At 37.0% G+C, this 15673-nt stretch overlaps 2 protein-coding genes across 2 annotated transcripts; one reads left to right on the top strand and one right to left on the bottom strand.

The window, feature by feature from the left end:
- The first annotated feature begins 5846 nt into the window (after positions 1-5846).
- On the top strand, positions 5847-10640 carry LOC137712799 (putative serine/threonine-protein kinase At1g54610). The gene is made up of 7 exons (XM_068451961.2): positions 5847-6546; positions 6657-6941; positions 7856-8173; positions 8513-8740; positions 9073-9173; positions 9252-9375; positions 10020-10640. Exons 1-7 carry the CDS (start codon positions 6226-6228, stop codon positions 10344-10346), a joined length of 1704 nt encoding a protein of 567 aa, XP_068308062.2. The 5' UTR covers positions 5847-6225; the 3' UTR covers positions 10347-10640.
- Positions 10641-12966: 2326 nt separating this feature from the next.
- On the bottom strand, positions 12967-14475 carry LOC137711925 (uncharacterized). The gene is made up of 3 exons (XM_068451078.2): positions 13833-14475; positions 13620-13729; positions 12967-13528 (listed from the first exon to the last, which is right to left on the bottom strand). The coding sequence occupies exons 1-3, from the start codon at positions 14398-14400 to the stop codon at positions 13367-13369; spliced, it is 840 nt and encodes a 279-aa protein (XP_068307179.2). The 5' UTR covers positions 14401-14475; the 3' UTR covers positions 12967-13366.
- Between the last annotated feature and the right edge of the window lie 1198 nt (positions 14476-15673).

Below are 15673 nucleotides of genomic sequence, written 5' to 3'. Positions count from 1 at the left end.
ATCGAGAGTGGACACGCTTTGTTCAATAATGTTGTGATGCTTTTACTTCTTGTGGTTTTGGTTTGTCCTGCTTCTTTGTGGCTAGTAGTCCTCAGGATTTTGCAACATTATGTATGCTTTTAGTCAACTCTTTTCTCTTTATACCAACTAGTATTACGGTTTAGAACGTATATATTTCTCCTAATCAATAAGTGAGAGGTTTCAAATTCAACTCACATAGATAACGAGGACATATAATATCTCATTTGATTTTGATCCCTAGTTACATATGATCTATTATGTTGCTTCACCCTCCGCTCATAGTAGAATATCGCCTCTTCTGTGTAGTGCAATGACGAATATTTAATTTAGGGTAAACTGCCATTTGACCCATTGAACTATTACTTTAGTTGAAATTGACCCTTGAACTATTATTTTGATAAATTAACCCCCTGAACTATTTGAAATAAGTCAATTGACCCCTTGTCAGTAGATTCCATCCACTATTTCTCAAATTCAAAGAAAAATTAGTCGTTCTTTCATTAATTCTTACTTGTCAACTATAATCAACAATGTAATTATGACATGTAAAAACAAAATAATGTGTAATGACAATGTGAGATGGTCCGTTATGTAAATGTTTGGTTTTTTATGTTTTCTCATTACGCTATATATTTTTTAATTATTTTGCGTCCATGTGTCACAAGTAACAAATAATGATGAAATGACTAATTTGCCCTTGAATTTGACGTATTGATTCTGCAATCTAACGGCAATGGGTAAATTGACTGATTTTAAATAGTTCAAGGGGTTAATTTACCAAAAAAATAGTTTAGGGGGGTCAATTTCAACTGGGGTGATAGTTTAGGGTGTCAAACTGTAATTTACCCTTTAATTTATAAGAGTTAAACTTGAAATTTCACATTGTAGCACATATTATGTTTGCTATTATGTGTGGCGTACAATTAGAAAATGATGCAATCATACCAACTCACATACACCGGATTCCATCAAAACTCTGAAGTTAACCGAGTTTGGAAGAGAATAATATTAGGATAGGTGACTTTCTGTGAAGTCTATGTGTTGCATCCCCTCCTTTATTCGACAAAAAAAAAGAAAAAAAAAATCATCTCAGCAGGCCCATTTCACAAAATCAGAAGGTAAAGTCCAAAGCTTTGGGCTTCTTTGATTGGACTGCTTCTTAGAAGTTTCGGAAACGTCATGTACATACTGATCCGATGAAAAACTTTTCACATTTGTCTCTTAGTTCAGTTGATGAAAAGTATTTAAGGATCCGTTCGAGGTCCTCCTTTTCCCGCTATTATCGCTTGTATCAACGTCCTCGACAACGTGACCATTTCGACATTTTGTCTTCTCATTAAAGAAAATAATTATGTTATGATCTTGACATTAAGGTGTCTACTTCGAAATGGGAATATACTTTGAAATTGTGGTCACTGAAAATGAAATAATCGTACAGAAAATACAATTGCTTGTGGTTAAATATTGAGTGGTCAATTTATGGTTTGACAAGAATTGTTTTAGAAAATATGTCCAATAAAATATAAATAACGGTAAATGGTTAATCATATTTTAATCACTTAAGATTACATGATAATCAATATAATATACAAATTGTGATTTATTAGTTAAATTTGATATATGTTTTAGGCCAGACCCCTCAATATCATCGATATTGCCTTTTAATGTAATGACTTATTTTAGGTGTAAGGTTTTCCCACAAAAGATCTCATTGATATTAACTATGAACCTCACAGGCATAAATTGTATTAGCCTTAGTATATATACGATGTAAGACTTTGTTTCGAGATAATTAAGATAAAAAGAACAAGAGGTTTGGTGAAAATATACTCATCACTACCTAACTCAAATATATTTAAATTGCCATTCTACCTAACTCAAATGTGACTCATGCAGCAAAGGAAAATTAAATTGAGTGAGCAATGAATGCAATGAAATGTTCGTTTGATGTTTCTAGAAAAACCTTGGCATGCTTGGCCCTCCCATTGCCATTTTATTATGTCGTGAAAGTTTGAATCATCTAGTCAATGACAGGTCAATTTTCTATTTAATCACCGGCACTATAAACTTGACCTTGAATGTGACTACCACTATATAATTAGATATGAGAATTGGACTGTAAAAGCGGTGGCGAATCCAGTAATTATCTTCCAAGCAGCACAATGAAGTTTTACGTTACTTTGCTAAAGTTTTTTTTAGATATGTATCCACTTACATCTTTTACAAAGTTTTTATGTTTAGTAATGATACTACTGGAATTGAGAATTTCATATGCAGAAATTAACTTTTTAGCTATAATCACATGTAAAGCATCTACGCTCGCTCGTAAGAGAGAAGACTGTTGCACCTAGAAATCTTGCGTCCTCCTCCTTCCCTCTTCATGCCCAAGGATAACACCACTATAACATTGCGAAGTTTCATGTATAGAAAAAATATGGTGTAGGTGTCAAAGAGTTTATAATTCAATTGATTAAAAATATTTAATCATGCATTCGAGATCCTTAATCTGATTTTTTTTTTCTTCCCTTGAATATCACTTGTATAAGAAGGGAAAAAAAAGAAAGACATTAAACCTATAATTGTATTAACTCGAATATAATAATTAACTTATTTGTTGTTAAAATAAGTGTTAAAATATCATTGAACAAAATTAAAAAATAAATACTAACCAGTGAATACCCAAATAATATCGAATTTTTCTTGAAGCAGAAAACTAGTGAGAGTTTTTAACTTCGTGGGTTGAATGTCACCCTTCACATCAGTAGTCACTAGTACGAGGACTAGTAGTAGATATGCAATCAAATCAGCCACAAAGTAACAAAAACTTGGTGCCTTGAATTGCAATTCTACTTAAATTCACATGCAAGCTTTGTTTCTTGTATGTGAGTATCCAACTTCTCTTACTCTTTTGAATAGGTTCGGTGGAGGTTGTTAGAATTCATTTCCATCTCATCTGCTGCGACTTATCAAACTATTAATTATTATTCATTCTTTCTCACGTTACTTTTGCACAAAATTACCATCCTTTTTACCCTAGATCGAATAATTAAACCCTCCGAAATCAAAAGAATGAATCTTTGTAGTTAGAGTGGATCATTGTTTTGATTAGAATTAATTTATAGTCGTTGAATTATTGATGATGAAAGGTCAGTTTTCTTTTGGTTCGACAAATAGTTGGATGGTTTGATTCTTAGCCCTTCATAAGCTTCACTCATTTCACTTATAGTTTTTTCTCGGGTTTCAAATGCTAATGAAGCTCAAAGGTCGTCTTTGCTAGATTATTTTGTAGATTTATTTCCTTCTGTGGTGCAACAGATTCTTTGTTTATCTTTGCCTTTAAATGTAGAGGATGAAAAACTGATCTAGGAGTATGGTTATCATCTTATTTAAAAAAAAAAAAAAAACATAGCGATTGTGCTTGGGTTAAGATTATTTGGTGACATTTTATTCCATCTTGACTATCTATTTTGGTTTGGCTCTTTCGCCTTGACTATCTATTTTGGCTTGGTGGTTTTTTCATGACAAACTAACTTCCTATCGTTCATGACAAACTTCATACCGAAGGTGCACCACACGATGTGTTATTTCTTTAGCGTGTCAATTTGGTATCGTTTTGTCTTTTTCAGATTCTCTGGCTATTTTTCTGGGATGCCTAGGTACGTAAACTCTTTTCTCAGCAGTTACACAATCTCTGGATTTTTGCCGATCTTTCTACTACTTATGCTATTCGAAAGACTCGAAATAACTTTATTTTTTTAGGGTCGCCCAATCTATTTTCATCGTTTTTACATTTCCTTCAATTATGAGATCATTCATAGTGGGAAGTTTATTCCTAGTTGCTCTCAAGGTTCTGACGCTCATATCCTTTCTTTTATGGGGATCTAGCCTATCCCTCGCAAGACGCCAACTATTCTTCATGTGCTTTGGTCTTTCACTTAGTTTCATTGGAAAACTTAGTATAGATGGTTTGTCTAAAGGAAATCGTGGTCATGTTGCTTGTGGAGGAGTTTTCAAGGATTGCCATGGTCAGTTTCTTGGTGGTTGCCAATGGATTAGTCATCGTAACTTTTTTTTTGTGTAGAATTATCAGCAATTATTAATGGTGTAGAGTTCTCATATCAACGGATTGACATTGTCTTTAGTTAGAAAGTGACTTTTCTAGTGTTATTTTTGCTCTCCAATTAACTGATTTTGATCCTCATTGGCCTTTTCGTACACGATGGTCTATTTGTTTGGACCTCATTTGGAAGATGACTTTCTATGTCTCTCACATATATCGAGAAGAAAATATTTGTTGCTAACATGAGATTGTCTTCTCCAACTTTGGTATGACATGTTTCCTTTCTATTGGCGGTTCATGCTGTTTTTTTTCAAACTATATTGGCTTTCCTAGTTTTCGCTTCTCAAATTAATGTATAGCTCGGCATACAGGTTTGTCTCACTTTTTTTTTTCTTAACCTTGTGATGTTGCTCGATTTGTTTTGCAGGTTTAGACCTTTAAGTTCGACTTTAGATGGATTAGGTTTCATGTCCTCCCTCTCTTTTCCTAGGATCTTTATTGTTTTTGTTTATATAGAGGTAATGTTTATGTCCCCCCTTTCCTTTTTTTTTCATGTATTTTTTGTCCTTTGTTCTTGAATTATGAAGGGTTAGCTTTATGTCCCTCTGACTAAGTATAATTTTTTTTTTTTCGTTTTATCAACAAAATTCTCCTCATACCGTCGAGATTTAAAAAAAGAAAAGAAAAGAAGGTTGTATTTAATTCAACATGAGGTTGAGTTGTGGTCCAAATTATATATCAAGTTGTATACAATAGAGATAATGGAGCAATGAGAATGCCAACTCAAAACTTAAATATAAGGGTAAACGTTACTTGAGCATTGGAGCTATCAATGAGATAAGTTAATCGATAAACAACGAAGAGAGTGCCACATTATAAGAATCGTATACTTGTGCTGTTCTCATTTTCATCATGCAATGTTGTTTGATAATTGAAACTGGTTATTTTTTAAATTATCTTTTAAAGATCAATTCTGCACAAAATAAACCAAATAAAAAATCACTTAACCATTCGATTCACATCAAAATTTTAGTGTTAAGTGTCAAACGTTCCCCTCCGCATGAGAGACTGCATCCATTGTCCACAAAATATCAATCCGGCTCTCTTTTCACCAGTGGATTGTGAATCTTCAATAATTATCCAAATTAATCATGATTAGTCCAATCAAATCGTGCATCTACTTTTCTTTCAACTAGAAATCTACTTATTATTTTAATGGGAATCCTAGAAGACTGAGATATGTGGTTCTTGTCCCACACATGGAGTCAATGTTACTTTCTTATATAACTCGGAACTAAAAAAGTTTTGATCTTGACCCTGGTCCGCGGGGACCGCGGAGCAACTTTCATCGAATAATTTTACCGTCGTTGTGTTGATTCAATTAATGTAGAACAAAAATTACATATAATATTACAACAATTATTAGACCGAAATATCACGTAACAACAAATTTGTTCTACATAAACCCTTATTCAAGTCATTAATTTTAAGAGTATAACTTGCGTTATACGAATATACAATTAGTATAATATATCCATATATTTTACATTATTATCATGAGATGCTAATATAAGTTGGAAGTGCTTCCCCTGCCCCTGTAGCTCTGTCGAAAAGTCGCTTTTCTACATCTGGTTTGACTTTTGCGGTCCCAACTCCCAATTTTTGCACTTCATGGACACCAGCTTTTGCTTCTCCTTTTCCCCTCCGCCCGCGGTAAATCGTAAAAATCAACCACTTAGATACCCCAAGAACCAGTGGCATTTCCGTAATTAAACAGAAAACCCATGGCTCAAATTTTCCCACCACCTGACAAGTAAGACTCTCACTCTGATGACAGACACTGAACTCCATCAGAGGCGCAATTGGATTCCCGACTGGATCACAGACGCCATCTCTCTCTCTCTCTCTCTTTCTCTCTCTCCCGCCGTTTGCCCGTACTCCCGTCGTTAAAACCGCCACCTCCCGCTGCGGTTTCCATTTCAGTTTCGCGGCACGACGTCCTATCGGTCGTCATCCATGTGACAGTCCAATACTATACAGTAAGACAATACGCGAGCTTGAAGAAAGTGCCAGCTGTTGAAACGACGCCGGACCGCGATATCTTTGTCCTCAAATGAGTCGCCGGAGCTGCGAGAGCTGAGACGATGGGGTGCGTTTTGGGCACGGAGGCATCTACCGCCGGGAGTCATCGGAGTTCCGGTGAAGCTCGGTGCCGTCGCCGGAGCATCGAGGAGCCATCCGGCGCCACAGAGCGAATCGAGGCCGTTAAGTCTGATAGCAAAGAGGTGGTAGAGAGGCAGAGGGCGAACAGAGCGAATCACACTGGCGATTTCCCGGCGATCGAGCGGCGGAAGCCTTTCCCGGCGAAACAGGAAGGTTGGCCGTCGTGGCTGCTGGCCGTGGCCGGCGATGCGATCCAGGGCTGGACGCCTCGGCGCGCCAACACGTTCGAGAAGCTCGCTAAGGTGCTCAAAATCGTAACTTTATCTGGTTTGAATTTAATTTCTATGAATTCATATATATTTTATAATTTAATTTATCTGAATTCTATTTATTTTTATTAATTTTTGTTTAGATTGGGCAAGGGACTTATAGCAATGTGTATAAAGCAAGGGACTTGATTAGTGGTAAAATTGTGGCATTAAAGAAGGTTAGGTTTGATAATTTGGAGCCAGAGAGTGTGAAATTCATGGCCAGAGAGATCAATGTGCTCAGAAAACTTGACCATCCCAATGTGATTAAGCTTGAAGGGTTAGTCACTTCCAGAATGTCCTGCAGCCTCTACTTGGTTTTCGAGTACATGGAGCACGATCTTTCGGGCCTCGCTGCCAGCTCCGGGGTGAAATTCACTGAGCCTCAGGTACATTGTGGATTTCGATTCGATTATTACGTGAAGTTGATGCTCTGTGTTGTTGATTTTGATTTGGTTTGGATTGTTGTTGGGTTTAGAATGTATATTTCTTTGTAATGTTTGTGGGTTGGGTGCTTTTCAGTTGGACTTTTGGTGTCTGCTTTTCTGGGTTGTTTTTACGTGTTTCGATTTGTTTTCTACTTTCGTTCTTGAACTCGTATGCCGTAGTTGTCCCTTTTGCTGTTAGCTTTTGATGTTAACCCGAGACCTTTCTGGGCTGGATTGGGTCCCATAGTTGCTAGTTTGGGATTCCAGATTTATGATTTATGTGCATCTGGCATGTCATACGATGTTATGGTATCGTTTGGGGTAGGTGAATTCGGGCAAATTTTCTGTTGCTCACATCACTTTATTGAGTGCAGATAAAAAGGTGGAATTGGTTAGAAGCTCAGGGAAAGAAAGGGATGTCTTTTGTTCTTTTTTATTGTTTTGTTTACACACGTAGAAAGAATTTGAATTTTAAATTCCATTAAGTGCAGCTTAAATTAACCCGAAAGTCCACTGAGATCAAAATGGCTCAAGTATTTGGTATATATATTAGATTGGTTCAAACTCCTTTTTCCTTTTTTTAGAGGTATTTATGCTAAACTTTTGTTCACTAAAGATCAACTGTTTCAGTTATATAACAAACTATTTTCTAGCTTTAAAAAGATATTCGGGATTAAAATGGGGAGTTGCTTGAAAAAAATTGATGAATGGGCTTAAAATTGTATCTTACAGAAAGTAAGCTAGCATCTTTATTGGTAGGCTTGTAGGTGACTCCCTGCACCATTTGGATCTGATTTGTCTTGCTCTTCATTTCACATGCATAGAATTATGACATTGAGAGGCTGGTTTATTTCTCAAGATATGCGCTGTGGCAGGTCAAGTGCTATATGAAACAACTGCTGTCTGGGCTTGAGCATTGCCACAACCATGGTGTCTTGCACCGGGATATCAAGGGTTCCAATCTGTTAATTGACAACGAAGGAATTTTAAAAATAGCTGATTTTGGACTGGCTACTTTTTTTGATCCTGAGAAGAGGCAACCCTTGACTAGTCGAGTTGTCACTCTCTGGTACCGCCCTCCTGAACTTCTTCTTGGTGCCACTTTCTACGGAGTTGGAGTTGACCTTTGGAGTGCGGGCTGCATTTTGGCAGAGTTACTTTCCGGGAAGCCTATTATGCCAGGACGGACAGAGGTATTGTGGTTACTTTGTTTAATCTGTTGCTTTTCTCTTTAGGTTATCCGTTCTGTCCATGTTGATCAATTATTCCTGATTCTTGAGTAATGAGTAATGATGTGTTGCTCCACTCTTTTTGAAACCACGTTGCATCTTCGTTTGGTACGCTTATACTTGTAAGGCTACAAGTAAAATACAATAGTTCTTGTGAGATGCTATTCCTGTCTCGTCTAAATGGTTTGAACTTTGGTATCTTAATCTTCTTGATTGATGTGTTGACATTTTCTATTCATTCATATGACTTCAGTTTGACAAACACCTTTGAAACAAACACCTTTGAATTGTTTTCCTGTACAGGTTGAACAACTGCATAAGATATTTAAGTTATGTGGCTCCCCATCTGAGGAATACTGGAAAAAATACAAATTGCCCAATGCAACACTTTTTAAGCCACAGCAGCCATACAAGCGTTGTGTAGCAGAAACATTCAAGGATTTCCCACCTTTTTCGCTACCATTAGTTGAATCTCTTCTGTCACTAGATGCTGATGGACGAGGCACTGCCACCGCTGCTCTAAATAGTGAAGTAAGTATCTATATAATTCCAGTTTTCTCTGAGGAAAATATAAATGTGAAGCTAAGTTCAATAATTTGAAAAGTAAAACATCATCTCCCATCAGAAGAAAAAGAAAAAGAAAATAATCATCAGAGTGGTTAATTAGTTCAAGGACTCTGTGGCATTCAGTGTCTACTAAAGAAGTCTTCTTAAAAATTATGCTTCTTGCCAGAAGAAACATATATCACCCTCTTGAAGTTAGCAAGTGCTTAAGGCTGACTGCGTTCTTTACGATTAACTGACCTGCTGGCTGTGCCAGATTTTTATTGTGTCTAATTGCATATTTGGTGATCTGGGTACAGTTCTTTACTACCGAGCCTTTTGCTTGTGAGCCATCAAGTCTACCAAAATATCCGCCCGCCAAAGAAATGGATGTAAAGTTACGAGATGAAGAAGCTAGAAGGTTACTCTTTTACTTTTCTTCATGTTTGCTGCTTTCTCATTTGAGCATATGATAACAGATGATATTTGTTGTCCTCAGGCAAAGAGGTCTCAGTGGGAAACCTAATGCTGCTGAAGGTCCCAGGAGAGTTAAAGCTCGTGATCGAGTTGGTCGGGCAGTTCCTGCTCCAGAAGCTAATGCAGAGGCTCAAGGAAACTTAGATGTACGTGAAGCTTCTCTCTCTCTCTCTGTGTCCCTCACACACACACACACACACACACACACACACACACATCTTACCCCACTCCTTCAAATTAGAAATAACCTTATTATTTCTGGAATGTCATTTGGGCTTTTCATAATTCTGAGTCGAACTGCATAGGCTTCGCCCTTTCTTAGTTGCTTCCAGGTCTTATCTTCTGTGCATCAAGGACTTCTGTTTTCCCTTTTCGGTGCAGTATACGGACATGAACCTGGAATTAAACTTCCCCTAGTTTTAGGGTTATGTTTTATGAATTTTAGGTTGCGCCTGACCTTTGACATTTCTCTGTTTGGCATGAACTCAACTTGATTAATAGAATGTGGTGATGATATTTTTGACGATGCCAAATTTCTTGAACTATTAAGTAATGGGGTAGATCTTACAGTATTGGATCATTACATCAGTTTACATTGGACACCATCACCGATATACGAACATATCAGCTAACAATTTTCCTCCCATTTTGATATTGCTATGCTTTGGGTGGGAAAGAGAGTAGTCACCACAAGGAAAATCAGTATGCGAACAGTGGCAGTGTCGTGCCTTAATTTTGGGTAGTACTTGTCTTAGCTAACTCTTATACTCTGATCTTTGCTGATTTCCAGAGGTGGAGAGTGATGACACAAGCAAATGCCAAGAGCAAGAGTGAGAAATTCCCACCCCCACATCAGGATGGAGCCGTCGGACACCCACAAGAAGCATCACATAAAGGACCGCTCTCATTTCTCACGACAGATGCTTCATTTGGATCAATGATTTTGAACACAAAGTCTTCATCATCTGTTAAAAGCATGGGAGCGGTCGGGGGGCCTTCAAGGAGGAAGAAAACAAATAGAGAAGACCCCTTGATGGCTCCTCCTCGGAAGTTCATCCAGGCGTTCAAGCCTTCCTCGATAGGGCTATCGATGAATTTATTGTTTAAGAGTAAATAATCGATTCCTGAGGGGTTTTTGTTTTTTTTTTTTGGTTTTTTTGAAAGCTTTAAGGTAGAGAAAGTATCGTTTCTGTCAATCTTTTTTGGCCTCCCTTGAAATTAGGTTTCTCTCTCGAGCTTAGCTTGGTTTTTCGGATTGCAATCTTATTTGTTTTCTTCATTAATTGTTCCCATTTGTTGTAATATGAACCCTTGTAAGTGTTTCGTTGTATAATCCACACAACCAAAACGCCAGAAAGGAGAGTTCCACTTCTTCTGTACAGTATTTCAAATCAAGTGCTTTTCTTTGACATTGATGCTGCATTGGAGAAGCTTTGTTCCTGAAGCAAATGAGAATTTATGGGGGAATATATAATTGCTTAGTGTAGAAGCGTTCATGAGCGGAAGTGCTATTTAGATAAGCATTTTCAAACGACCCCGGACTCTCTGCAGCTGAATTATCAAATTACAATCTGGACCTTTACAAAACTATTTTCCTACGAGTTAGAACATGTATTCCAATATCATTTGCCAAAACAATATCGGGAAGGGAATAATTTCTGTAGACCTTTAATTGTTTTTCTCCGTGCATGCCTCTGTTTATCCAAGTTTAACCTTTTCATACGACATCGTTTCAGTCGTTGTTTCACATGCACAGGGAACGCTCTGTGATTTATTTATTTATTTTTTCTTTCTGAGTTTACTATTTATAATAACTCTTTAGAATATGCATATTCCACCAGATAGAAAAGGTTGAAAATATTTCCAGAGATACAGTCGGATGTTATAAATAGGTAAAAGTAAGAGAGACAACTCTTGTTAGAGATAGAAGCGGAACGAGTGCAATATATCACACAAAGGATGTAGGGAAAGAGAGGAGGGGGATATTTATATTATTGTTTTTCACTCTTGATCTGATGTGCTGTAATGAAGTTACAAACATGCCTCTATTTAAAGGAGTTTGGTCCGTCAACTTCTTACATATAAAAATAAAATATTTCACCTCCCCATGACATTTTCATCTAATGCACTTAATAACTTTCACCAAAGTCCACTTTGGTTAACTTTCTTACACAAACACATGTGTGACATTCACCCCACATTTCACTAACATCTGAATTAATATGTCAATTATAAACCGAGATATTAGTTCAAGTTTTGAGCAGGTAAGAGAGTAATTACACAAAAAATATACGAAACGATGGTCGAAATTTCATAATATTTTCTGTGGAAGATAACTAATTAAGCATCAATATACAGCTGATGAAGTCTCTTCATTCCTTAGCAAAGTCAAGAGGATGAGGGTTACTGAAGTTGAGAAATATCTCCAGCCTATTGGTTTTCTCGTACTAATTTAGTCGAGGATGAGGTTTTTCTCAACTCTGCCTTCCCTTCTGACTTAGATATGTTAGGCCATCTCCAACCGAAGGGTTCAGAGGGCCAGAGGGCCGAAAATAACCCGAAAACCATCTCCAACCGAGGGCTAGGCCAGAGAGTTGTGGAATCTGAGAGGACCCCACGGAATCGGAGAGGGCTAGAGGGCTGGAGGGCTGGCTACGAGGCTGGCCAGAAAATATAGCTTTCCTGTCGATTATAACCGACAGAATTGCTTAAAAAAAAAAAATTGAATACAACGGCTAGTCAACTAGTCGTTGTATTCAATTTTTTTTTTTTTTTTGGTTTTTTGGGCCGGTTAACGTTGTAGTTTTTAAATTTAAGTTGTTGTAGTTTTTAAATTTAAATGATAAATTATGTTTGGCCCTATGACCCTTTGGCCCTCGGTTGGAGACGGTTTTTTGTGGCAGGGCTAAAAGGAGCCCTCTGGCCCTCGGTTGGAGACGGAGGCAAATATGGCCTTGTACTGTTCATTAAAATATTAATATCTTGGAGAATCTTGGAGGGCCAGAGGGCTAAAACGAGTCTTCTGGCCAGCCCTCTGTTGGAGATGGCCTTATAGACTTCTTTCTAGTTGCTGTTGTTTAAGATTTAGTTTGTGTCCTTAATTTAAGTATTGTCTTACTAATATATAATGTGTGGTTTCACTGTAAATAATTACTGTGTTTTTCCGATAATCCGTCATTATATAAATGCTATGAAATTTATTCTGTATTAGTTAATGTTATTTTCTTGTGATTTTGGACAGTTGATATCTGATAGCTTCTTTTGTTAACTTGACACCCGATCTATTAAAATTATATATATATATATATATATATATATATTCTTTTGTTAACTTGATAGCTTCTTTAGTGTGTAAAATTAGCATTGCGTCCAAATCTCAGTCTCTTGGATACAAGAGTCTCTAAGAAACCTATCCAAAAGGCGTTTAAACCCTCGTGGATTTCAGTCTCTTTATTTGAGGTATAAGAAAGATATTTATATAGGTGTCGGTTAGGCCAGTTGGATACCGCATGCCTTCCCCCTTGCACCTGAATTTAAATTCACCTCCGTGAATTCAAGTAGTTTAGAATAAGGTTAGGCGCCCTCTTGTCCTATGCCAAAATTTGAATTACTCTCCTCGAAAGTGGTAGTTGAAATTTTGAATGAAATATTTGAGTTTTTTGAGACAAGTAACTTTGTTCACCACCTTTAGTCACTTGTCTGCAACCTCCATGCATGGATTATAATTTATATCATTGTAGAAATAGTAAAAAATTGCATAATATTTTTGTTCATCACCTTAGGTCCTTAGTGAGTCATGGCCCAGAATTGCAGGAAATTGAAAATCTCAATGGCCAAGAACAAGAAAGAGATCCGAAGGAAAAGTACGGAAATAATACTATCACTCTTCTTGCTCATCTTCATGGACAATCACTCAAGCCAACACGTTCTCTTCCACGCAGCTTCATCCTGCACGACAGTATAGGTGCAACTCCCATCCTGCAGGTGTGATTAGTGGCTTGTGGGGACTTGGAGATTTTGAACTGAAGGCCTCTTGGAACCGCAGCCCTGATATCATATGTTGGACAGCCACTAAACCCCAACCGCTATTAGGGAATGGATCAACAATGTATATCAAGCGTACAATTCCTAGCGTGATCAAGTGGCTGCAGATTTCTCGGCCAGATAGGTGGCTCTGTCTTGGCCACCACTGCAACCTGGGTAGTAGCATCCTTTAATGTTCAATAGATTCTTTACGCCGAATCCATTTTTTACTCTTCTCCTTCTCCTTCCTTTCTTCCTTGTCTTTGTTACCTGGCCCTGAAAACATGAATGAAACATTTCGGAACAAAATCACAAACTTTTTTCTGCTTAATAAATCAATTACTTAAAATGCTCATAAGATATTTACATCATGGTGATCAGTCATTGACGCTACGCTATCAACATTGCTGTGTGCAGACGCAGCACTTGGCGACTTCTTGTGCTTGATATCCTCATCTGTAGTGCTGTCATACTTGCCTGCATTTGTATGCATCAATTCCACAAATGTTCATATTTTTTTATGAAATATTCAAATGTGCTACAAAAAAGTTGCATCCAATTTTTCTGTGCCAAAACTTACTGCTATCATTTTCAATTTCCAGAGCTTCCATGCAATAAACTCTAAAACTTGGTGACGCGGGGCACATAAAAAATTCGTTGTTTCTTCTAATACCACCTTCATTATCTTCGTCCTCTTCTTCTCCCTCTGTGGTGTCCTCCATTGCAAAAACCCCTCCTACATACACATTCACACCCTTTGGTTCTTTATGATCTTCAACGCTACATTCCGTTCCATCTCTCTTGATCTGCTCCTTGTTTTGGTTCTCATCATCAGCCTGTTTTGTGCCTTTGTCACGCTCCGGCGAAATTGGTGCAACCTTGGACTTGTTCTCCAATGTTGGTGGTATCTTCGGACGTGTTATTTTGTCAGACTCTGGTGATGACTGCAGCGAATGAGGGAGAGGGCTATCAACCTCCTCCTGATCACCGTCCTTAAGTAGCTGTTTCTTGGAGAGAGTACTAGCGGCTTTTAGCTTTCGTGCCTTGGACCGGCTCTTCATCTCCTCGAAGCGCCTCTGCAAGAGGGAACGGATTCGAGGAGGCACAGCCTCGGCTTCTGGTGTGAGCTTTGAATTTTGGCCACCCATTAGAGAAGACAACAATGGGGAATGGCCACAAACGGTAGGAAGAAGAGAAGTAGAAGATAATTGGATCTGGGAAAAAATGAGTCGAAGGGAGAATATGAAAGAGATGGGTCAAAGGCAGTTAATTTGTTAATTATAGGATAAACTTCATGTTCCTTGACAGTTAGGCAACTAAAAAAAATAATAATAATGCAAATATTTGGTTTGAAACTTTGGCTAACTGTTAAATTATGGTTTTAGGTTTGGTTTGGTTAATTATAGAAAATTGTTTGGGTTTTGTAAACGAACTTACTATATTTGCAATTTTTAGTTGTAAATTTGTTTTGTTTTATTTTTTATTTTTGTTTTGGGGCCATTTATTTCGGATGTTGAAAGAGTCATTTGCCAGCTTTGTTTATTGCTACCGACGGTGTGTTGCTAGCTTCAACAAAATTTCAGTTCTAAACCCTAAGATGGATTTTATGTCCAAAATCATTTTAATTGAAAATGTAATGTAATGTGATGTTAGTCAGTGGCATAGTTAGAAATTTAAATTATTTCAACTTTAAAAAAAAAAATCAAGCTATTTTTTTGACATACCAAGCTAATTTGTTGGCCATGTTAAATCTCCTTATTTTTTTTCTCTTCTCTAAGTTTTTATTATTATTTTTGTTTTACTTTTATATAAATAAAGATCTAACTCGTTCACATTAACCTGATTATGGACCATTTGGTCAGTAAATATCCATCTATGATCTACCTAAAATTGTTTGAAAATTTGGTAACCCTCTTTATTTTTTCTTCCATATCCAACGGTCTAGAATTCACGAGTAGATGGTGCAAATCTGATTTAAACAAATTCCAATCCAAATACAGCTATTTAAAAAGAAATTTCAAGTTTAGATTTTTTTTTTTTTTTCTGAATAAAAACCATAGGTTTTGTTCTTCATGAGGCAATGAATAGACTTATTATGTGTACCTAAATTGATTTTTTATTTTTTATCAATTAAGCAAAGAATCTAAGCAAAGTCTTCATAGGTAATAATTTTATGCTTTTTTTCCTTTTTGTGTGTAAATGTTTATATCTCCTTTCAACGTTTAAAACTAGGAAAGAAGCTGAGATGAAAGTCCATGTGCGCGCTCCCATATTCTAGCTGAGCTTTCATTTTGGAACTGGTGCTCTCCAAGAAAGGATTTCCTTTATGCAAAGTTGATATATATGCCTTGCGTCTTTCATACCCCTCTCTCCCTATCTCATCTCATTCTGACTCCTTCGAAAAACCAATTACCTTCTGAA

This window comes from Pyrus communis, chromosome 14 (genome assembly GCF_041283825.1).
Source record: "Pyrus communis isolate YQ-2024b chromosome 14, ASM4128382v1, whole genome shotgun sequence".
Lineage (NCBI taxonomy): Eukaryota > Viridiplantae > Streptophyta > Magnoliopsida > Rosales > Rosaceae > Pyrus > Pyrus communis.
The sequence above is the reverse complement of the archived record's forward strand: the minus strand, read 5'-3'. Positions and strand labels throughout refer to the sequence as shown.

Excerpts from the sequence above, each read along its gene's own strand:
- LOC137712799 (XM_068451961.2), top strand. The coding sequence starts at position 6,226 with ATGGGGTGCGTTTTGGGCACGGAGGCATCTACCGCCGGGAGTCATCGG. Across the intron at positions 6,547-6,656 it reads CGTTCGAGAAGCTCGCTAAG|ATTGGGCAAGGGACTTATAG; the intron begins GTGCTCAAAATC and ends ATTTTTGTTTAG. Across the intron at positions 8,741-9,072 it reads CCGCTGCTCTAAATAGTGAA|TTCTTTACTACCGAGCCTTT; the intron begins GTAAGTATCTAT and ends ATCTGGGTACAG.
- LOC137711925 (XM_068451078.2), bottom strand. The coding sequence starts at position 14,400 with ATGGGTGGCCAAAATTCAAAGCTCACACCAGAAGCCGAGGCTGTGCCT. Across the intron at positions 13,730-13,832 it reads GGAAATTGAAAATGATAGCA|GCAAGTATGACAGCACTACA; the intron begins GTAAGTTTTGGC and ends ATACAAATGCAG. Across the intron at positions 13,529-13,619 it reads CAATGACTGATCACCATGAT|GGCCAGGTAACAAAGACAAG; the intron begins GTAAATATCTTA and ends TCATGTTTTCAG.